The following is a 25,707-nucleotide window of genomic DNA, read 5'->3' on the forward strand; positions in this document are numbered from 1 at the left end:
GAAGGCACTTTGAAGATATCAGTCCACTTGGAAATACAGATTTTTTATTATATAATCCTTAGTGCAAGAAGAGTGATTGAGGAAAATCATTGCTGATATTTCGAATTCTTTGTTGTAATTCCCTAAAGGTAGAAACTCAGAAATAATATGTAAGTCAAGAGAATCAGATTGGCCTTTTTAATGATTCATCAAGAATAAAAAGACCATCTTACTTGGCCATAAATTTTTAGATCAATTTGACTTTCAAATTGTATTTACTTGCTACATATGAAAATTACCTGGAAAGCATTATAAAATTTCTGATTCCTAAATTCCTCCCCAGATTTACTGAATCAGAATTTCTGGGAATGAGGTCTGGAACTCTGTCTTTAAAGGCTCTGTAGTTGATTCAACAGTGAGGAGAATCTGCATTATACTTCTGATGTCCCCGGTAGGACAGAATTCCTAACAAAAATATCCCTTCACCGTGCTGTTTCAGTCTTTATCCATGGGACTTGGTTATGAATTCCAGAGTTGATCTTTACACTCTCTCCCACACAGAGATGCAGTAAATCTATTGTTAGTGGGTTTACCCCACTATTTAATAATACGATCTCAGTCATGCCAAAACTCAGAAGAAAGCACACTTAGGTTAGAGCAAGGGTCAGCAAACTTTTCTGTGGAGGGCCAGATAATAAATAAAGGTTTTACAGGTCACATGTTCTTTCTCACCAGTACTCAACTCTGCCATTGTAGTAGGAAAGCAACCATAGGCAATATGTAAACAACGGGGGATGGCTGTGTTCCAATAAAACTTTACTCATAAAAACAGGCGGTGTGTTGAATTTGGCTAATAGGCTATAATCTGCTTAACCCTACAGTAGAGCCCGGATCACCTAATCCAGGGGACAGACCTAGGCTGCAGATACAAATGAAGGAGGCACTACGTAAGAATGGATAAACTTACCCTGTGCTAATGAGAAATGAGTGTCAAGGATAGAGTACAGAGAAATACTGTCATTTTAAAGGGTGGACAGAGAGAGAGAGGAGCCTATAAAGGAAATTGAGAAGGAATGAAAAAAAAAACAGGAGTGTTGGGGCAATCAAGAAAAAGGAGAAATGATCGGCAGGGAGAAGTACTCATTTCTATCATCAGCCACCCTTGGTCCGGAATCTACTTCAATTCCTTGTTTTCTTGTGTTTCGAAATAATTGGTTTTATAATCTTTGCTTATAATACATCTCAAATTTTACTTGTTTGTATTTGGAAGGTTGAATAGTGTAGTGTTGAAGCATAAAACTGTGATGTAAGTTGGTTTAGATTAACATGTAAAATTTTTCAGGAAAATAAAGTTCCTGTAACTTTTCAAACATTTTAAGTCATAGGTTTATTTGAAATTGAATAGAAATAAAAATCAAATTCAATTCTACGAATTTGGAAGTTTTGCAACATAGGTTTGAATCCTTTTTTGATGTAATTACAACTATGATCAGCTTAGCAACCTCTGTACACTGGTCAACCATTCAAGAGCCCTTTTTTGACAAAACTGGGCTATCAAAGCTCAAAGTTGAGGGAGTCAAAACAAAAAATTTGGGGGGATATTTTTTATGAGTCAGAATTCAGTCAGGATAAAAAAACACACAGTAATTTGAACAGGATAAGTTTAATACAAATAATTATTAACTACAGCAAGGGAGGGTTTGGAATAGTAAGGAGTAAAGAGAAGGCTTTGAGAAAATCAGATATAAGGAGGAACCACCCCTTTTTTTTTAAATTAAAGTATCACTGATATACAATCTTATGATGGTTTCATATAAACAACACAGTGGTTTCAACATTTACCCATGTTATCAAGTCCTCACCCCTCCATTGTGGTCACTATCAGCATAGTGAGATGTTATAGAGTCATTAATTGTCTTCGAAAAACCACTACTTTTAAGACTGAAAGTGCCCAAAGAGGCCCCTCTCTCTCCAGGCTGAGATTGTGACCTTACTAGGGAGTACCACAGGAAGCTCTTGCCCTTGGGTTCTGCCTGCATAGCAGGAGCCCGACTGGATAAGTTTTCACCACTGTAGGAGCTGGACGCTGGAGAAGACATGCATGCTGAAGAGGTCTACCAATAGGAGCAGCTGGAACAGAAAGGAAAGCCCCTTTCTCCCAAAATATCTCTTCAGCATCCTATACTGACAAAGTATAATACAATGCCAGCTGGCAAAGGCCCATGTGTATTTTTGCAGAGAAGGTAATAAAGAGTAAATTGGTGTTGAGAGACAATAAATTGATTATTGACACAATGACAGTGACTAGCAAAGCTCCTTAGTGCTCTCATATCAAAAACACCTTTGGTTCTGGAATATGCTCTATCATAAAATGGTGCTTTCCCAATTTTTGTTGCTTTGTCTTAAATGTATATTTATTTTCTAAGTTATGAAATATGGGCAAAGTTTTGCTTCAAAATATCCTTGAACTCATTCTTTCTAACCTCCTATGTCCCATTCATCACCGAATTCCATGAATTTTATCTCCTATCTCTCAGATGTGTTCATTCTCTTTCCCTGCTGTCACCATCCGAGTCCAGCCATGATCATTTATCTCTTTTCTAGACTAATACTATAATCACCCAATAGTTTCCCCCATATCCACCTTAACATCTCTTCAACTCATTTCCCACTCTGTAGCCAGAGTGCTCTTCTTTTTAAAAAACTTTATTTTGAAATAAAGATTCACAGGATGTTGAAAAGAAATGTACAGGGAAGTCCTGTGCATTCTTTCCTCAGCCTCTCCCAGTGTCAGTATCATGTAAAACTATAGTACAATATCAAAATCGAGAAACTGACACTGGTACAATCCATAATGCTTATCCACATTTTACCAGTTATACAAGCACTGGTGTGTGTAAGTAGCTCTATGCAATTTTATCACATGTGTAGACTTGCATAACCACCACCACAATCAGGATACTAAACTGTAGTCAACTACACTCAATTCAAAAAAAGAAAAAGAAAAAAATACTCAACTCCACCATCACCACAAGACGCCCTGGTAACAAGCCTCCCTTGTGTTATCACTTAGAGCCACACCTATCTACTCTCCTGATCCTTAACTTATCAGGGGCAGCCACTACTCCATTCTGTATTTTCATAATTGTTAGTTCATGAATGTTACACAAACAAAACCGTGCAGTATGTATCCTTTTGAGATTTTTTTTCATACAACGTAATATTCTTGAATTTTGTCCAAGTAATTGCATGTGTCAATATTTTGCTCCTTTCAACTACTTAGTAGCATTCCATGGTATAGATGTACCACAAATTGTTAAAGGATTCCCTGAGACTCCATGGCTAGTTTCTAATATTTGGATATGAAAAAGGCCATTATGATCATGCCGAAGTTCCTGAGTGAAAGTAAGTCTCCATTTTTCTGGGATAAATGCCCAAGAATGCAATTGCTGAGTTATATGGTAATATGGTAAGTCCATTTTTAGTTTGAAAGGAACTGCCAGACTGTTTTCCAGCATGCAGAGCGCTCTTTTTAAAACACAGATCTCATTCTGGCATCACTTTACATAAAACTTTTCAATGGCTACCCACTGCTATTATAATTAAGGCTAGATTTTTTTTTTTAAACACGGACTATAGGCTTATATAGTATGAGTTCTCCAACCTCAGCCTGTACCAGTTACCTTGCTCTTTATGCCCGCTGGCCTTTTAAAACTTGCTAATATTCTGCCCCAGGGGATTTGCTCTTCTGGAAATGCTCTTCTCCCCTTGTCCTAGTCCAGTTAACTCAAATTCTACCTTTCTTTCTTGACTCAAGTATTTATCTCCTCAGGGAAGCCTTTCTCTACCTCAAATTCTGTTTTCATATTTCTTTCTTCATCACTCTCTGTTTGAAATTACATATTAATTTCTGTGATTAAATTTGGTCTTTACCTCCAGACTCTAAAATTCATGAGAACAAGGTTGTGCTGATTTTTGCTTATCATTGTCTGACACGTATCAGGTGCTCAATAAACATTTTTTGAATTAATGAATTACAGATTACAAAGAGTTTAATGTCAAAGCCTTAACATTCTATAATTTTGTTTATCTGTTTTTTCTTTAAGAACTATCTACTCCAAAGCTGGGGGAAAAAGATGTGTTAACTACTCATGTTCACAGTACTCTGCTAAGCAATAGATTCCTATAGCCAAATTTCAAATTCATACAAAATTTACATAAATGTATTACATATATTCTTAAATATATTTTTACTTCAGACTATTTCACACTCAAATATAATTATTTCATACTAAGACTTCCTTCTTAAATGTTTCTAGTGGATAACTACTATTGAAAACTAACAAAAAATGATTAGTAAGGCATTTTAAATTCTTTTTTTTAAACATTTTAAGGAGGCTTGCAAGTCAAGAAAGGGATAAATGTCTAGGTAGCTCTCCATCTTGATCACTTTGTCATATGAACTTGTCAAACCCTTTGAAATCAACAACTAAAGTCTCCAGTGTAACATAACCATCATAAGAAAAGAAGGTCCATTGTAAGGTTCCAAGAGCCACGTGGTTAAAAACATTCATGGCTAAGTAGAGGTGCCCCCAAGTGAGGCACCTGTCTTTAATCTCTGATCCTAAAGACATAGTGAATCACGTATTTTTTTATGTGGCAGCTGATGAAACCAACATAGCAAAGTAATGTGGGACTTTTGCCTTTTCTCTGTTTCTTACAGCAACAGGAAAGGAGGCTGATTTTTACATAGGCAGACTGCAACACTGTGGGTGCTTGCGAAAATTTTTTAAGAGCATGTGGGGATGAGCAAGATATGTGCATATTTATGAATGAAACACAGCAAGGCAAGACTACCTAAGAAACAGGTGGTGTTAAACTGTAAATATAGAACAAATGGCATTTTATGAAATCTCTTTTAAAAGATAGAAAATGTGCCAACATTAAGCCTTTTTGGTTTGTATGTGTGTTTGGAGGGAAAGCACAATAAAAAGGAGGGAAGATAATGAAAACTTTGTGCAGTGATCCTCCTATTTTTTTTTACAGTTTCATTTTTTCATGGTAACAAAACATATGTCATAAAACTCACCACCATTTTAATGTGTACAATTCAGTGTATAGCATATTCACTTTTTAGTATATTTTAGTAGATTCACAGAGTTGTGCAACCATCACCACTGCCTGAATCTAGAATAATCACTCCAAAAAGAAACCCTGTACTGGTTAGTGATCACTCCCTATCCTGCACCTTCCTCTCCTGGCCTCTGACCACTACTAACTTACTTCGTCTCTGTGGATTTCCCTACTCCGGACACTCCATTTCACATAAATGGAATCACACCATATATGGCCTTTTGTTACTGGCCTCTTTTACTTTGCATGTTTTCAGGGTTGATCCATTTCATTCTTTTTATGGTTGAAAAAAATTCTACTGTAAACAGTCACTTATTAATTTTTAAAACTTTGAATTATTTTCAAAATTATAGAAGAGGTACAAGAATAAAAACTCTCAGCTATCCTTCACCCAGATAATTTTACTTTTTGCTTCTCTTTCACTTTTTTTCTCCCTATATACTCATACACGTTATTATTGTTGCTATTATCATTTTCTTTTTATGGAAGTATAGTTGATAGGCAATATTATTTATTGGTTTCAGGTGTACAACATAGAGATTCAACAATTACATGCATTACAAAATTCTCACTGCAGTAAGTATAATTACCACCTAATATTTTCTGAATAATAATATTTTCTTTCTTCCCTTGTCTTTCCTGGTGTTGATATTCTTAGAGCACCTGGCCAGTTGTTTTTGCAGGATGATGCTCAGTTTGGATTTGTCTGAGGTTTTTCAGGGTTAGATCAAAATGATTGCATTCCCGGCAGGGATAATGGATCAGTGAGGCTGTGACCTACTCAGTGCATCCCATCAGGAGGCCTGTGAGATCGATTTATTAGTGGTATGCTAACTTCGATTACTTGGTTAATAGGATGTCCACTAGGTTTCTCTACTATAAAGTCACCATCACTGTATAGTTAATAAATACTCTTTGGGAAAATACTTGAGACTATCTAAGTATTTTTTCCCTCATCAAATTTTCATCCACTAGTTTTTGCAACCTTTGGTGATTCTTCTCTGAATCCATTACTATCATAGTTGCAAAATAGTCATTTCTAAGTGTCATTCTTTCTATATCTATTTGGCACTCTACTGTAAGAAAGAGCTTGCCTTTCACCTTTTCCCCTTCCTTCCTTCCTATAAAAAAAAACATTTTATTCAATGGGTTATAACATTGTTCATGATTCATTTTGATACTCAATTTGACCCAGATTTGGCTAGTAGAAAAGAAGCCCCTTCAGGTGATTCCTGTGATCTTTCAAACCTATCCCATAATTCCTTGAGCACTTCTTTACTTTCTGACACAAAAGATCTAATTCCAGGACCTAATACCAATCGTCTCTGTCCAGCCCTTAAATTAGCAATTTCTCCTAAAGACCCCTCATTCCTTTTAATGGGGAATGGTATTTATAAAACAAATTCTGAGTGTGTGGTGTGCTTATAGCCACAAGAGTGTCACTGCTTGTAGGTTCTTTCTGGGAAAAATGCTATTTCATATGGTTCATCCTTATATATTAAATCATTAATTCACATCAATAATACAGACACCTCTGACTTCAAACCAGTTTCATATAGTTTGTCTCTGCCTTTACTCCTTCACTCTGTTTTTCTTAGAATGAGAACTCTGGCTCCGGGAATTCTCATTTTTATGATGGCTTTTGTTATAAAGTAAGCAAAATGTGAAAGCACAGTTTTCATTTTGAACTTCAAATTTATACTAACAAGTCATACAAATTACAAGCACATGCACCCATGTGTACATGCATAGACAATGAGAGTATGAATTTCTTTCCCAAAAATGTCATTCTTACCACTTTTTACTCCCATTATTTGGCATCATTCTTTTGGGTTGTAAAATTGCTTTGGTGTTGAAGAGTTATCTATTAAAATGTAAATTATCTAGCTCCAATAGCTTTTTCATCAGTTAATACTTTACACAAAAATTAGTAGATAGCTCTTGTAAGGCTGAAATGGAGGGAATTAGAGGTAAAGGTTGAGGCAGAGAGAGATGAGGATTAGAGGATGTCAGGGAAGGTTGAATACTACAGAAAGATCAAATTTTCCTAACAACTTTTACATGTATATATTGAGCTGAATATGAGTATGTGTAAATATATATGGAAGAAAGGATGTACAGTGATTAAGCACTCAGACTCCTAGATGCAGGCTGCTTGACTTCAAATCCTGCTTCAACATTTATTACCTATGTAATCTTAGTTACTTGACCTCTCTGTGTCTCAGTATCCTCATCTGCAAAATCGGGACAATAGTACTTATTTCATAAGGTGCTTGTGAGGATTAAATGAGTACATAAAGTGCTTAGAATAGTGCCTGACACACAGTAAATGCTTTATATATGCTTTTATTATTTTTATATTTAATCTCTATTTCCTTATAAAAATAGAATCAAATTATACATATTTGTTATTAAGCATTGTGGCATGTATCAGAACTTCCTTTATGGCTGGACAGTATCTTATTGTATGGATATACCACATTTTGTTTATATATTTATCTCGGTTGTTTCCAACTTTTGGTTATTGGGAATACTGCTGTAATGAACATTCATGTACAAGTACTTGTTTCAGTCCATATTTACATTCTTTTGGGTACATACCTAGTACTGGAATTGCTAACCCATATGGTAAATTTGTGATTACTTTTTTGAGGAAGCCAAATTATTTTCCACAGTGGCTATACCATTTTATGTTCCCACGAGCAATGTACAGGGGTTCCAATTTCTCCACATCCTTGCCAATATTTATTTTCCTTTTAAAATATTTTTATTATCATAGCCATCCTTGTAGGTCAAACCACATACTTCACTGTGGTTTGACTCATATTTCTGCAGTGACTAAGGATATTGATCATCTTTTCATGTGCTTCTTGGGCATTTGTATATTTCTTTGGAGAAATGTCAACTCCTTTACCCATCTTTAAATGGGGTTGTTGGTCTATTTTGTTGTTGAGATTTAGAAGTTCTTTATATGTTCTGGATATTAAAAGAATTATCAGATATATGATTTATAAATATTCTCTCATTCTGTAGGTTGTCTTTTCAGTTCCTTGATAATGTCCTTTGATGCATGTTTTTAATTTCCTTGAGGTCCCATTTATGTGTTTTTTGTTGTTTCTTTTTTTCTGCTTGTACTTTCAGTGTCGTATCTAAGAATACATTGTTACATCTAAGGTCATAAAGATTTTCTTCTAAGAGTCTAGCTTTTATATTTAGGTCATTGATCCATTTTGAGTTGATTTTTTTTGTATATAGTGTGAGACAGGGGTCCTATTTCATTCTTTTGCATGTAGAAGTTCAGTTGTGTCAGAATCATTTATTGAAGAGACTGTACTTTCCCCATTAAATGCACTTTCACCCTTGTCAAAAATCAACTGGCTGTGGATTTATGGTTCACATCTGGACTCTCAATTCTAGTTCATTGGTCTATTTGTCTATCCTTATGCCATTGCCACACTGGAATACTTTCTGATTACTGTAGCTTTGTTGTAAATTGTGAAATTGGGAAGTGTGAGACCTCTGATTTTCAAGATTGTTTTGCCCATTTGGGGCCCCTTGCAATTCTACATGAATTAGAGGACTAGCAAAGATAATCCTGAGAGAAAGAACAGAGTAATATGGTATGAGAAATACAATTATATCCCTAGTTACCAAAAAAAGTAAATAAACTGCTACCACTTTAAAGACTGGATTAAGAAAGAAAATGGTGCTATATGTTACCACTTAGAACATAAAGCTGTTAAATAAAAGATAAGTAGAATACATTGACTTTGCTCATTTTTCTTCCAGTCTTATGGCTCATTCTTATCTAACATTTTAGTTTACCTTGTTTTTATATAAAACTAGTATTTTTGTTTTATATAGTCAATGCTGACTTAGATTTACCCACATTTCTCTATGTCTTTGCTCATTATGGCTTTTTAAAACATGGCTTTATTGAGATATAATTCATATACCATACAATATACCCACTTACAGTATACAATTTGGTTTTTAGTGTATTCACAGTTGTGCATCCACCATTACAAATAATTTTAGAATATTTTAATCACCCCAAAAAGAAACCCCATGTCCACTAGTGGTCCTTTCCCAATCCCTGCCACCTTCCAGTCCTATGCAACCACTAATCTATTTTCTCTATATATAGATTTACCTATTCTGAACATTTCATATAAATGGAATCATACAATATGTGGGTTTTTTTACTGTCTTCTTTCACTTATCATGTTTTTAAAATTCATCCTTGTTGTAGCATATATCAGTATTTTGTTCCTTTTTATTGTTGAATAAAAATCCATTTAGATATAACACATTCCATTTATCCATTTGTCAATTGGTGGACATCTGTTTCTACCTTTCAGATTTATGAATAATACTATGTTCACACAAGCTTTTGTGTGAACATATGTTTTCATTTTTTTTGGATGTATACTTACAAGTAAGATTTTTGGATCAAAGGCAACTGTTTAACTTTTTGAGTTAACTGCTGAACTATTTTCCACAGGGGCTGCACTATTTCACATTCCTACCAGCAATGTATAAGGGTTCTAATTTCTCCACATCCTTGCTAACACTTGTAATTACCTGTGTTTTTGATTATATAGCCATCCTAGTGGATATGGAGTTGTATCTCACTGTCTTTTTGATTTGTATTTCTCATTCATTATTTATTGCTTCTTGCTTCTCATATCTTCTTATGGGTAATATTTTCTTCTTCCTAAAGTACCTCCTTTATTGTTCATTTAGCAAGGGTGCATGAATGATAAATTCTCCCAGTCTTTATCTAGAATTATGTTTATTTAACCCTGCCATTTAAAGGATAGTTTTCTGGGTATAAAACTACATATTGTAGTTATTTTCCTTTGTGAAGTTTTGAAGATATTATCTCATAATCTTTTTGTTTCTTTTATTGTCACTGAGAAATCTTCTTAATACAATCTATATGTGTATTTCCTGTAACTGCCTTTAAAGTTGTCTTTGACATCCTGTGGCTCACTAAAATGTCTTGGTAAGGATTTATTTTTATATTTCTAATTGAGATTTGGCTTCCTGAATCTAAGGAGTTCATAAATTATCCAGTCATTTTCTCTGTGAATATTGCTTATCCACCATTCTCTTTAGTCTTTCATTTCAGAATGGCTGTCAGATGTATGTTGAATATTCTCTTTACCTTTTATGCTTTCTATTTATCTGTGCTGCATCCTGGATAATTTGTTCACATCTGGCTTCCAGTTTTAGAATATTCTTTCACTGAATTTGCTATGCTGACAGATTTCCAAAAATTTAATGACTGAATTTTTTTCTGAAAATTCATTTTTCTAATATACTTGTTTTTAAATACATATATAGTTTCTTATTCTCCTATGTTTCTATTCTTTTATGTCCTACACAGCACAATATCATTCAAGAAGGTACTGTTCTATTTTTCAGTTACCCTTTCATTACCCAAATTGGGAGATTATTTTTTAATAAGAATTCAACTATCTTAAAAAGCTTGATTGGGTCATATTTTATCTGTTATTTCTTAATTTTTTAGTGGGAGGGTTTTCAATATTCTTAAACATTTTAGATAATATTAAAATAAAAAATTTTAAAGTAAAAAACTAAGTTTTTTTTGTTTTTCTGATTACAAAAAATCAGATCACCCACACAAAAAAGGGCCCCCCAAAATGGCATTGTGTCATTTTCATTTTCATTTCCCTGGTTGCTAGTGAGGCAGAACATCTTTTCAACATTTATTGACCAATTTAGTTCTTTCTCTATGGATTTTTAATACACCACCAATTTTTTTCTTGTCTTTTTTTCTTATTGATTTATAGGGGCTTTTTGTATATTAGTGATATTTTCTTCTGGTATATTTCAGTTGCCTTTTACTTTATTTATAGTGTCCTTTGCTGTATAGATGTTTCATGTGAAAAAAATTTTTAATCTGAATTAGCAGTATATCTATCTGATTGAGCCCATAACTTTTAGGCTACCTACTACTTAGTTCCTGAGGTGAGCAGCCATCTACTGGAAATGGGGAAATTGCTATTTCCTTGCTGCTATTCCGTAAATGCCAGATAAAAACAATTCTTTGATACCTTAAGTAGACTCTTCCTATATATAGCCTGGTGTGGACTCTGTAATCATCCCATCTCAGGAAATGAGAGCCATCATTTTATAAATTGAAAGTATTCATTCTCCATTTTCTTTTTTTCAAAAGAAAACTGAAGAGTAAAAGACACTTTTTGTTTCTTTTTTAACTAAGGAAAATTTTTATTTAAACTGTGCAATCAATCAGTATTTAGACAGCAGTTTCATAAACATTTTGGCATTTTAACTTTTACTCATTTTTGGCATGACCTGTAGGACAGTATATAAACTACCCTAGGGAGGGGGAAAAATACTAGGCAATATTTACTATGATGCTAGAAAAAGAAAACAAACCCACATTATTTAAAAAAATATGTTTTAAGAAGACATTAAAAAGGTACATTCAAAATCAAGGCAAACATTTGCTTTCTTCATGCAATGGAGTTCACAGAGCTGATCCCCTGAGTCAAGTATAAAATTAAAATAGCTCAGCTCTAGAGTCCATCAGCTAGTCTGCAAATGCTGCCCTTACAAGAAAATGGTACACAGAGTGAAAGGATCCAGAATACCCATAATATGAAATAATATAACCGGCTCCCACACTTTCATTTAATTCATATCTTTGAAGAAAATAGAAACAAAAAACTGTGCATTCAGAGACATAAAATTTTGTCCGACAACAGCACAAACAGACAAACTTAATACTTGTTCTTTACTCTACTGATAGGCTAAGGCAATGTGTGTGTATTGAGGCTTTGCAAATTCCTGTAACAGGCTCAAGTTGCTAATCATTTTCATTTGCAATATGGTAACAGGAAGAAATATGCTTAGGTAAAAATTTTAAATGTTTTTTGTTGTTTTCAAAGACAGTTCTGCAGGAAAATGAACTTCTGTAACCTAAAGTTTAAAAGATAAAGTTTGTACGTTAGGACTGTGTCTTCATACCATGGACTACTTACAAGATATCAATGTGAGTAAATCTATAAAGGTGTTCAGAACCTCATGGATTACACTAAAAGTGATACTGGATGGTGTAGGAGTAATTTAAGGAAAATATTCCTTTCTCTAAAAAATGATGGAAGGAGAAGCCAAGATGGCAGCATGAGTAGGGCAGCAGAAATCTCCTCCCAAAACCATATATATTTTTGAAAATTAAACAAATACAACTAATCCTAAAAGAGAGACCAGAAGATACAGTAGAACAGCCAGGCTACATCTATATCTATGAGAACTCAGCATCTCATGAAGGAGGTAAGATACAAGCCGCGGCGCGGAGGGACCCGAGCAGACCCCCCACCCCAGCCCACCGGTGTGAGGAGAGGAGTTAGAGCAGGGAGTGGGTGGGAGCCCAGGGCTGCTAAATACCCAGCCCTAGTCATCCGCACTGAGAGCGCAGACACACACTGTGTGGTGTGATGGATATTAGGGTAACGAAACTGTAAAATCTGCAAGCGGGTTCCGCAGCCAGCACCCCTGGGACAAAGAAAAGCAAGTGCTTTTTGAAAGTTTTAAAGGGACAGGAGCCTCACAGCTAGACGGAAGCGTCCTGGCACACTCAGCCCAGCAGCTAGGAATCCTGGGGAACTCCAGGCGCCCTAACCCCCTGGGCGACAGCACAGCTCTGAAGCCCCTCATGGCGATAAACAGCCTCTTGTCCATTCCCCATCCGGTGCATCCCCACCATAGCAGGGGAGCAGCCTGAGAGCAGTGGTACCCACAGCAACCACCCAGAGCCTCCTCTGCAGCCTCCCAGGCCAGACTCAGAGGCCCTGTTAGCATGTGGCATCCCAGCACAGACAGAGGAAGATGGGACAGGGTGCGAAAGGTCGCTGTTCTCGCAGAGGAGCACACCCGGCATGCCTGCCTCCCTTCACGGGGCTCAGGGCTGCCTCGACAGCTCCTCTGCCTGTGGCAGCTCAGGAAATAAAACTGGAAGCTGCTCCCCATGTGCAGAATGTTGTTCTCCCAGCTGACACATGCGCCAATTGCCTATGACTACCTCTAGCCCCATGAAAAGGGAGAAGAATTTGATCCAGTCCAGACTTACCCAGACAACACCTGAGAGGGAGCTTCGGGAGATAGATTTAACCAATCTTCCTGAAAAAGGATTCAAAATACAGATCATAATCATGCTAATGGACCTGCAGAGAAATATGCAAGAGCTAAAGGATCAAGTTATAAGGGAGAATACAGAAATAATCTCTGGAAGGACTTAAGAGTAGACTGGATTAGGTGCAGGAGGCCATTAATGGAATAGAAATCAGAGAACAGGAACATAGAGAAGATGAGGCAGAGAGAGATAAAAGGATCTCCAGGAGTGAAAGAACATTAAGAGAACTGAGTGACCAATCCAAATGGAACAATATTCGCATTATAGGGGTACCAGAAAAAGAAGAGAGAGAAAAAGGGATAGAATGTGTCTTTGAAGAAATAATTGCTGAAAACTTCCCCGAACTGGGAGAGGAAATAGTCTCTCAGAACATGGAGGCCCACAGAACTCCCTACACAAGGAACCCAAGGAAGACACCAAGACACGTAATAATTAAAATGGCAAAGATCAAGGACAAGGACAGAATATTAAAGGTAGACAGAGAGAGGAAAAAGGTCACCTACAAAGGAAAACCCATCAGGCTATCATCAGACTTCTCAAAAGAAACCTTACAGGCCAGAAGAGAATGGCATGATATATTTAATGCAATGAAACAGAAGGGCCTAGAAACAAGAATACTGTATCCAGCAAAATTATCATTTAAATATGAAGGAGGGATTAAACAATTCCCAGACAAGCAAAAGTTGAGGGAATTTGTATTCCACAAACCACCATTACAGGGTATTTTAAAGGGACTGCTCCAGATGGAAGCACATCTAAATAGATGTCACCAGAGAAAATAAAATCACAGCAAAGAAAGCAGACCAACCAAATACTAATTAAAGGCAAAAAATAAAATCAATTGCTCACAAAAGCAATAAAAGGAAAGACAAAAGAGTACAGACTAAAACACCTAACATATAAAGAATGGAGGAGGAGGAATAAGAAGGGAGAGAAATAAAGAATCATCAGACTGTGTTTATAACAGCTCAATAAGCGAGTTAAGTTAGACAGTAAGATACTAAAGAAGCTAACCTTGAACCTCTGGTAACCATGAATCTAAAGCCTGCAATGGAAATAAGTACATATCTTTCAATAATCACCCTAAATGTAAATGGACTGAATGCACCAGTCAAAAGACATAGACTAACAGAATGGATAAAAAAGCAAGACCCATCTATACACTGCTTACAAGAGACTCACCTCAAACCCAAAGACATACACAGACTAAAAGTCAAGGGATGGAAAAAGATATTTCATACAAACAATAGGGAGAAGAAAGCAGGTGTTGCAGTACTAGTATCAGAGAGAATAGACTTCAAAACAAAGAAAGTAACAAGAAATAAAGAAGGACATTACATAATGATAAAGGGCTCAGTCCAACAAGAGGATATAACCATTATAAATATATATGCACCCAAAACAGGAGCACCAGCATATGTGAAACAAATACTAACAGAATTAAAGGAGGAAATAGAATGTAATGCATTCATATTAGGAGACTTCAACACAGCACTCACCCCAAAGGACAGATCCACCAAACAGAAAATAAGTAAGGACACAGGGGCACTGAACAACACACTAGAACAGATGGACCTAACAGACATCTACAGAACTCTACACCCCAAAGCACCAGGATACACATTCTTCTCAAATGTACATGGAACATTTTCCAAAAGACCACATACTAGGACACAAAGAGAGCCCTAGTAAATTCAAAAAGATTGAAATTCTACCAACCAACTTCTCAGACCACGAAGGAATAAAACTAGAAATAAATTGTACAAAGAAAGCAAAAAGGCTCACAAACACATGGAGGCTTAACAACATGCTCCTAAATAATCAATGGATCAACGACCAAATCAAAATAGAGATCAAGCAATATATGGAAACAAATGACAACAACAACACAAAGCCCCGACTTCTGTGGGACGCAGCAAAAGCAGTTCTAAGAGGAAAGTATATAGCAATCCAGGCCTATGTAAAGAAGGAAGAACAATCCCAAATGAATAGTCTAAAGACACAATTATCGAAATTGGAAAAAGAAGAACAAATGAGGCCCAAAGTCAGCAGAAGGAGGGACATAATAAAGATCAGAGATGAAATAAATAAAATTGAGAAGAATAAAACAATAGAAAAAAATCAATGAAACCAAGAGCTGGTTCTTCAAGAAAATAAACAAAATAGATAAGCCCCTAGCCATACTTATTAAGAGAAAAAAAGAATCTACACACATCAACAGAATCAGAAACGAGATAGGAAAAATCACGACGGACCCCACAGAAATACAAAGAATTATTAGAGAATACTACAAGAATCTATATGCTAACAAGCTGGAAAACCTAGAAGAAATAGACAACTTCCTAGAAAAATACAACCTTCCAAGACTGACCAAGGAACAAACAGAAAATCTAAACAAACCAATTATCAGCAATGAAACTGAATCGGTAATCAAAAAACTACCCAAGAGCAAAACCCCCGGGCCCAATGGATTTAATGTGGAATTTTATCAGATATACAGAGAAGACATAATACCCATTCTCCTTAAAGATTTCCAAAAAACAGAAGAGGAGGGAATATTTCCAAACTCATTCTAAGAAGCCAGCATCACTCTAATACCAAAACCAGGCAAAGACCCTACCAAAAAAGAAAATTACACACCAATATCCATGATGAACATACATGCAAAAATACTCAACAAAATATTAGCAAACAGAATTCAAAAATACATCAAGAGGATCATATACCATGATCAAGTGGGATTTATCTCAGGGATGCAAGGATGGTACAACATTTGAAAATCCATCAGCATCATCCACCACGTCAACAAAAAGAAGGACAAAAACCACATGATCATCTCCAAAGATGCTGAAAAAGCATTCAACAAAATTCAACATCTATTCATGATAAAAACTCTCAACAATGTGGGTATAGAGGGCAAGTACCTCAACATAATAAAGGCCATACATATATGATAAACCCACAGCCAACATCATACTTGACAGTGAGAAGTTGAAAGCTTTTCCTCTAAGGTTGGGAACAAGACAGGGATGCCCACTCTCCCCAGTGTTATTCAACATAGTACTGGAGGTCCTAGCCACAGAAATCAGACAAAACAAAGAAATACAAGGCATCCAGATTGGTAAAGAAGAAGTCAAACTTCCACTATTTGCAGATGACAAGATATTGTACATAAAAAACCCTAAAGACTCCACTCCAAAACTACTAGAACAAATATCTGAATTCAGCAAAGTTGCAGGATACAAAATCAATACACAAAAATATGTTGCTCTCCTATACACTAACAATGAACTAGCAGAAAGAGAAATCAGGAAAACAATTCCATTCACAATTTTATCAAAAGGAATAAAACACCTAGGAATAAACCTAACCAAGGAAGTGAAAGACCTATACCCTGAAAACTACAAGACACTCTTAAGAGAAATTAAAGAGGACACTATCAAATGGAAATTCATCCCATGCTCTTGGCTAGGAAGAATTAATATTGTCAAAATGGCCATCCTGCCTAAAGCAATTTACAGATTCAATGCAATCCCTATCAAAATACCAACAGCATTCTTCAACAAACTGAAACAAATAGTTCTAAAATTCACATGGAACCACCAAAGACCCCAAATAGCCAAAGCAATCCTGAGAAGGAAGAATAAAGTGGGAGGGATCTTGCTCCTTAACTTCAAGCTCTACTACAAAGCCACAGTAATCAAGACAATTTGGTACTGGCACAAGAACAGAGCCACAGACCAGTGAAACAGAATAGAGAGTCCAGATATTAACCCAAACATATATAGTCAATTAATATATGATAAAGGAGCCATGGACATACAATGGGGAAATGACAGCCTCTTCAACAGCTGGTGTTGGCACAACTGTACAGCTACATGTAAGAGAATGAAACTGAATTATTGTCTAACCCCATACACAAAAGCAAACTCAAAATGGATCAAAGACCTGAATGTAAGTCATGAAACCATAAAACTCTTAGAAAAAAACATAGGCAAAAATCTCTTGGACACAAACATGAGTGACTTCTTCATGAACATATATCCCTGGGCAAGGGAAACAAAAGCAAAAAAGAACAAGTGGGACTGTATCAAGCTGAAAAGCTCCTTTACAGCAAAGGACACCATCAATAGAACAAAAAGGCATCCTACAGTATGGGAGAATATATTCATAAATGACAGATCCGATAAAGGGTTGACATCCAAAATATATAAAGAACTCACACACCTCAACAAACAAAAAGCAAATAATCCAATTAAAAAATGGGCAGAGGAACTGAACAGACAGCTCTCCAAAGAAGAAATTTCAGATGGCCAACATACATATGAAAAGGTGCTCCACATCGCTAGTCATCAGAGAAATGCAAATTAAAACCACAATGAGATATCACCTCACACCAGTTAGGATGGCCAGTATCGATAAGACTAGGAAAAACAAATGCTGGTGAGGATGTGGAGAAAGGGGAACCCTCCTGCACTGCTGGTGGGAATGTAAATTAGTTCAACCATTGTGGAAAGCAGTATGGAGGTTCCTCAAAAAGCTCAAAATAGAAATACCATGTAACCCAGGAATTCCACTACTAGGAATTTACCCTGAGAATACAGCAGCCCAGTTTGAAAAAGACAGATGCACCCCTATGTTTACTGCAGCACTATTTACAATAGCCAAGAAATGGAAGCAACCTAAGTGTCTATCGTAGATGAATGGATAAAGAAGATGTGGTACATATACACAATGGAATATTATTCAGCCGTAAGAAGAAAACAAATCCTACCATTTGCAACAACATGGATGGAGCTAGAGGGTATTATGCTCAGTGAAATAAGCCAGGCGGAGAAAGACAAGTACTAAATGATTTCACCCATCTGTGGAGTATTAGGACAAAGAAAAAACTGAAGGAACAGAACAACAGCAGAATCACAGAACCCAAGAATGTACTAAGAGTTCCCAAGGGGTAAGGGACTGGGAGGATGGGTGGGGTGGGGGGGGAGAAAGGGGGCATGTGTAATGGGGGGAGGGCATGAGGAGGGCTGTGCAACACAGAGAAGACAAGTGATTCTACAGCATCTTATTACGCTGATGGACAGTGACTGTAATGGGGTTTGCTGGGGGGACTTGGTGATGGGGGTAGTCTAGTAAACATAATGTTCCTAAATAAAAAAAAAAGATGATAATTATAATTCTTCCCAATAAGCCTAAAAAAGTAGACTTGAGTAAACCTAAACTAGGTGCCAGTAGGTGTTGGCCTATATAAAAGTCATTTCAAATAGTTTAAAGAAATGTTAACATTCTCCATAATCTTGAAAAAGTAGAGCTATTAGAGAAGAATCCTAAAAATGCCCTTTTCTCCTTACTCATCTACCCTTCTGGGGGTATTTGACTCTGTCCTTAAATCTTTAAAAGTCAAGATATCAAAAAAGTTGGGGGAAGATGGTTTACTATTCTCACCAAGTACTGTAAATTCCCTTGTTTCCTCTTATAGACTTCCCTACATTACAGATGAGTTTTTGAATCCCAGTCTATATCTTTTACCAACTACTTTCTTCTGTTAATTTTTTAGTGCATATACAGAAAATGCATACATTTTTTCTTTTTAGCACAGGCAAAATATAATTTGAAAGGCTGACCTGTAAAGAAAAAAATCTGTTAAGATATTTCACAGCCTTGTAGAAATAACTTTAAGCTTATAATTTTACACTTGAATTTTAAGTTCTTAAAGTACTGTGGATTATTCATTTTGCACAACAAATTATCCTCATTTCATGGACAGAGACAGGACAGAAATAGGTTAAGAGAAACTATTCTACCAAACTATCCTCAAAATGCTCAATAATTAGAATTCAGGTGCTCCAAAGATTAACTTTATACTTGTTCTATTATATGACTCTCCTCCAACTTTGCTCCCTCCTAAATTAGTTTGAATAATTAATTAGGTTGTATTTATATAAAAACAGGGACTCTTTAGATCTAGCAAGGAAGTATGACTGACTTTTTCAGTTAATATATTCCTATTTGGATTAGGGACTCAGAAGAATTACAGAAGATAAAAGCCAATTCTGAACACCTTGTCTAATGAGGAAATGCTTGAATAAAGATTCCAGAGACCATGCCTACTTTGGTTCTAATGCAACTCTAAGTACAAGCATTGGTTTTCAGACAGTTTTGGCTAAGAGAAATTGAAGATTTTAGAGGAGGAAAGAAGCAGCTCAGGATATAACAAGGGGTAAGTGAGTTATAGCTCAGTCTCCTGAAGTCCTTCTGTGAATAACTGGACATAACTAAGACAGACTTCTCTCTGTTGGTTGGCTATTGCTATGTGGACAGGTTGTGTCAACAGAGTAGAAGGCACTATGAGCCTGGGGTAATTAAGTCATTTCATAGCTGAGAAAATGTGCCATAATAGAAATGCTCTAAACTGGAGCTAGACCAACTTGGGTTTGTATCTTGGCTAAACCACTTACTAGCTGTGATTTTTGACAAGTTAGACATCTTAAACCTCAGTTTCCTGATCTCTAAAATGGGAATAATACTTGCTTTGCAGAATGTCGTAGTTTGCAGAGATGAAGCATGTGCCCTGCATGGCACGTTTGCTCAGTAAATGGCATTATTCCTTTGGAGAGACTAGAAGTGAGAAGCAAGTGAAAACGGCCAGCACCCTTATCCTTACTAAGAATATCATGGTCTCTATCCCATGATGGAGATAGCTTTATCTCTAGTTGAAAAAATGCTGAAAATTAGGGTAGAATTAGAAACTATCCTTCAGAACTGAAGGAAGGCTTGGCTTGAAATGATCCAAGAATTAGAACATTCCTGTGGAATCTGAAACTTTGTAGGAAAGGGGACAACTGAAATCAAAGAAGAACAATGACAAGAAATATAAGCTTTCCTGTGAGTTGGACATGCTGACAAAGTAAGCAGAGGCGCTTGCTGAGATTGATGGAGCTGAGATTCCAAGCCAGAAGAGACTTGGAAACAGACTTGAATTTTATCCTAGTGAGCCTTCTGTCAGACTTCTGACCTACAGAACTGTAAGATAATAAATTTGTGTTGTTTTAAGTCCACTAAATTTGTGGTAATTTGTTACAGCAGCATTAAGAAAATAATAGAGAATCTGTCTATCTGGAAAAATGCAAGACTGTCATGTTAATCTTAAACACCTTCAAAGGCTTAAAAAGGGAAACTGCCTGAGAACATTAAAGCCTGCCAACATACACATTGCATTAGCCTGTGATCTTATGTCCTGAGCATAAATCAACTTAACACAGAATTCCATGTGTATGTTCTTCTAAACATCAATAAAATTCACAGACAACTGGTTGTATCTGGTGATCTCCAGAACCCTCTACTCTGTGCTCACAGTTTACAAAAATTCATTTGAGTATTAAGCCAAAGCACTTTTACCAGAGACCCATGTGACAAGTTGTCAGGGACAAAGTCTACTACAAAATACATGTTTAGTCTTAGAAAGATCATGACTCTTTCAATATTGCTGGAACTTTTTTTTACATTCAGTATTTAAAATTTACATTCAGTGAAATACCAACGTATAATATGTAAATCACTACAGCCACTATTGGAGAAGAACAACATCTGGATATTCTCACATGAAAGGAAAAAAGATCCTTTCAATTTCTTCTTTTCATGACACTGAATTGTTTCCAAAAGTGTCTTCATGTGGACTTGAACAATGACTCTGAGCCACCAACATGAGCAAGTTTCTGGCAGAAACTTCACTGAACCAAAACAAACTAATGGAAATCACTGTCATCGTTCCTCATGTTGGCACTATTCTTGTTTGAAGCAAAGGCAAATAAAAGGCTTTCACTGAGGATCTAATTTCACCATGTGCCAAAGTTGATTTTTTAAAGCCATTTAGTGGGTAAAGTTGTGTCCTTATTTTTAGGCAAATAAAAGTACGAAATTCCATATTTCATAAAAAAGATTTTTGTTTTATCCAAGGTTCCACTAAAGTTTGAAATACCAGTCTCCCAGGACGCAATTAAAATTTCTCAATCTATGGACAACTTTAAAGAGCACATCTGTCTTAAACAGTAGTATGACTTGTTTTCTTGTTAAATCCCACTGCTCCCCAGAGAGACATCCCTGGTCTTCAGGCAACTGCCTCAAGCCTCCTGAGTTAACCAGGTAATGCTTTAAGTAGAAGACTGCACAGGCTAATTCAGGGTTTGCCATGTGCTCTGGAATGCAAAAGCCTGCTGATATTTCTGTTGACATTTCACTCAAGGTGCTTAGGAAAGTATCACATCATTTGGCAAAAACATCCTGTGGCTGAATCAGCAGATTTAATGGAAAGTCCCAATGTACGCTATTTGTATACAGACTGGGCTCTGGAGAGACAAGTTTGGCCGACATAAAAACAAGAAACAAAAGTTTAATGTACAACTAAATTTGCCTATATGTGGAAGTAACTTTAAATATCTTTGGTTTTTAAAAAAAATTTGCTGATAAAAAGTACTTGAATAAAAACACTGATAAATACCGATATACTTGTATTGCTTATAATTATGTAAACTTAGCCCTTTGATATCTTTTGTTACTAAAGCTAGATTTCCTACCAGCCTCTAAATAAATTTACTTAAAATCTGCTTATCTTTACTTACTTACAGGCTAGTCTATATATTTTAATGGTCTTTGGTATGAAAATACTGATGAGCAGTATCTTGTAATATTTGGCATAAAAATGGCATGTGTGGTATCAGTACTTACAGCAAATAAGTCTTTGGAAAAGAAAACAAGTACCATTTGCATATTAGCCCCTTTGGAGTGAAATACCATAAAGTAACACCACTCTGAGAGATGAATGAAAAGCGTCACATTTTAATGACAATCTCATACTTAAGACTTCAAGGAAGCTAACTTTGGCCAAGTAAAAAGAAGTCTTTGGTGTACACTAGATATCTTATTCAATGGGACCAAAATATTTATCTTTGGTGAAAAGATATTTTTTTCCCTCTCCGACAAGTAGTTTCAATGATTTAAAAATACTCTAATACTGAAATAGTTGAAGGTTTTACTTGCTGGAGGAAAAAAATTACACTTGAAATTCTTTGGAACTATCTTCTGGTAAAGAACTTATTTTAAATGCTCTGGTAACAATAAGGTAGTTAAAATTACTAGTCTATTTAACTACAATAATTAATATAAAGCCTATTATTTTGGGTTAGTAACTACTTGTATAAGCTTCATATCTATAGATGTTTCTAGTTAATTCAATTTGTAGGGGGGATTATAGTCTAATTTTCACTTTCTACTGACAATTCTTTGGTAACAGGATTATTTGAACAATCTGTGTAAGAACAAAATGAAAAGGTGAAAAAGTAAAAATAATGTACTGGTAAATAATTAGCAAACAGTTATAGCCTAAAGATCTACAATAACTATGAGCCTATTCATTAAACAAAATACTTTCCTCGAGGACTTCAGATCAGCTTTTTAGGTTTTCAAAACAATGTAAATTCATGCCATTTTGGACACATCTTCCATAACCATGATGGATGATGTTTCCACTTTAGATTCAGATTTTAGATTTAGATTTTGCCCTTTCATGAAAGCTTAAAAAGTGAAATGAACTCATTGTACTCCTTAATTTTAGATACTGATAAAAGTTGGCCCCACATACTTCTACTTACAAACCCCCAAACGCCATACCCTGTCAATTTGCCCATGCTTCCATGAGGCAGCTCCAAAGTAACAAAATGTTCCCTGAGTACAGGAAAAAAAAAATAACACTAGAATAACTTTAAAAGGAGGTAGTATAAAACAGGAGCTATAAAGGCAGAAGGCAGCATTTTTCCTTGCCTCAGATTGTTCATCTAAAGCTCTGCTTTTTTTGTTTTGCCGTGAAGCCCAACTTAGATAACTAAATGGGGGACTTGGTATTTAATTCAGAAGTGTTGCTGGCATTTAATGTTGGTCTGCTTCTGAACACGCCCAGTTTGGCACAAAAATAACAGATGAAAAAACAATAAAAAAATGTATCATCAGACATTGGGATAAGAGATGATGGAAGTGGGACTGTTATCTAGTAAGAGTTTTGACTTTACAACAATTTAACATGATCCTCCTCTATAAGCCAAAGGTTTCCAGGGGAAATCCACTGAGATTCCTTTTAAAACGAGGCTCAAGGCATTTCTAGATAATTTGAAAAAATACTTTTAAGAGGAGATGGGGCCCCCTCTCTATACCATGTGATTTTTTACTCTTTTCCTCTCCTGGGGCTGGGTTCCTGGAAAATAACTGTCTCATGACAAAGAGAATGCCTCTTCTATGTGACTGAGTAAACAGTTTGCTGATTTCAAACCAGCAAGAGGATTAACTCACTCCTGGAGTTAACATTCCTTGTTCACAGCATTGAAACTGAGGGAAGATTAAACAAACAGTACCAAATTCTCTCAAGAATTCAAGAAACTATAAGCAAGGTGGTAGAGCTCTGAATACTTATCCCTAAACAAAACCTGCACAGAAAGAAACCAACATGCTTTGATAAGATACTGTACATCAAAATAGTTGACAAAATCCAAGAAACTTTTAAGGCAATTTTTTGTACTCCTGTTCTGAACTTCACGAATATTAAAAAGGTATAAGGCAAAGAATTTCATAATATACAATAGAAGGCACTGTCACCGTGATAACCTCTAGTTCATTTTACTGTCTACTGTTGCATTTTTCTTCATTCTTAATACTTCATGAAATTTCTTTACCCCTTTAAGCCAAGCTGGGATTAAAATAAAAAAACACCCTAATCCATTTTCTTTAAAAATTTGTTTTCTGCATGAAGCATTGCAACAAATTCTGGAAGCTTTGAGGATGCTTTGCAGACTAGACAGTGCAGCCTTTGGCCAACTGTCAGGCAAAGGGGAAGGTAGGAAAGGCACGGCTCTAGGCGGGCTGAGGTTGGGGTACAGCAGATAAAGCACTCATACTCTTAATGCCCCAAACATCGAGGTCCTTGAAGCAACGGTATTCCCTACATGCTCCTGGCTAGTTCTACTCTCAGAAGAAAGACACTGGGCATTCAATAAAATCAACAGTTTCACTTTTTCTCTTCTAAGTGGTTTAACACAATCCTCACAGCCGGAGGTGTTAATTTATCCAACACTGCAGATGTCATAATTAAAAAAAAAAATCAGAGCTTCAGATAAACCTTCTTACCTACCTATACGACTCCTTTGATCACACACATCACACATGCAGCAATGAAAACAAATGCTACTAGGAAGTGTCATTGCTTATACAGCGGGGATAAACCATCAAACAAACGAGGTGTCAAAGTTGTCTTCTGAGTTTGCCGTCTGGCAAACTGAGGTAGATCGTCAGCAAAGGGGCTTTCCAAAGTCTTCCCTTTGCTCCAGTGATATATTTTATAATCCAGTCAAATATCTTGACTGTTTTTCACATTGCTGACAATGGAACATTCAAAATACGTGTTTAAAAATAAAAAACACATTCAAAAAAGGCTGAAATAACCAGTAAGACATCAAGATTTTCACAAAAGGCTTTGGCTCCCTGTTCATTGTCCTTCGAACAGACTTAAAGGTGAGACTACCTGAACATGGCTGCCTAGATCGGGAAATCACTTCTATCAAAGCACAGCATGGCCAAGGGCGGCTGCGGAAGGGGAGAGGAAGCCTGCTCAGCAGCCGGCGGCACCGCGGCGGCGCCACACTCCCCCATCGGGGGATCCCCACCTGGACCACTGCCCGTGAAGCAGCTGGAGGGCAGGGGTGTGGTGCTCAGAACCGAGGGGAGGTGTAGCTCATCAGTGGACTCGTGGGAGAATCTTCCAGAATCCCCAGTCTCATGGCTGCCTTCACTATTTGCTGAGTGCTCGGTATCAGCGGCAACTCCAAAGGGCCTTGAAAAGCTGGCTGTCTGACCCGGGGAGCCGGGGGAGTCTTCATCACTGATTAAAACAGTCGTGCCTGGCTGGTAGAAGCAGACTGCTTGAGTAAATCTTCTTTGAGCCTAGGTAAAAATACATAAAACACTGTCAGTGCTGCTAGAGCGCTCTTGAAAAACAGTAAATCTATTTTTACATATTCTATATATTCTGAGACAGCAAAATGTTCAAGTGCGTGGGTGAAAGGTCATCATCATGAAGGGACTGTCTAGGTCAGTGGTTCCCCGCTGAGGAGTGGGGGCACATGAGAAGTCCCTGGCAAGTGAAGTGTCAGAAGGCTTCCTCAGTGATCTGGATGCAAGCTCCTGCCCCGCCCCCCCTACTGCCCCCCATCCACTTTGATTATACTCCCGTTGTTATTTCCATGATCACTCCCCATGCCTTTCAGAGAGCCACACCCCAGAATAATAAAATCACATCTGGAAAGAACACAGAAATTAAAATGAAACACTGATTTATATTTTCCTTGCTTCTTAATAATAATTTCATA

General features: G+C 36.5%; 1 protein-coding gene across 1 annotated transcript in view; it reads right to left on the minus strand.

Moving 5' to 3' along the window:
- Positions 1 to 11,212: 11,212 nt before the first annotated feature.
- The window catches only part of PRTG (protogenin), a 136,046-nt gene continuing 121,551 nt past the window's right edge, over positions 11,213 to 25,707 (minus strand). The window contains exon 20 of the mRNA XM_037021068.2: positions 11,213 to 25,282. Coding sequence (XP_036876963.2) covers positions 24,878 to 25,282 — 405 coding nt within the window. The 3' untranslated portion in view covers positions 11,213 to 24,877. The remainder of the gene's footprint in view (positions 25,283 to 25,707) is intronic.

This window comes from Manis javanica, chromosome 8 (assembly GCF_040802235.1).
Source record: "Manis javanica isolate MJ-LG chromosome 8, MJ_LKY, whole genome shotgun sequence".
Classification (NCBI taxonomy): domain Eukaryota; kingdom Metazoa; phylum Chordata; class Mammalia; order Pholidota; family Manidae; genus Manis; species Manis javanica.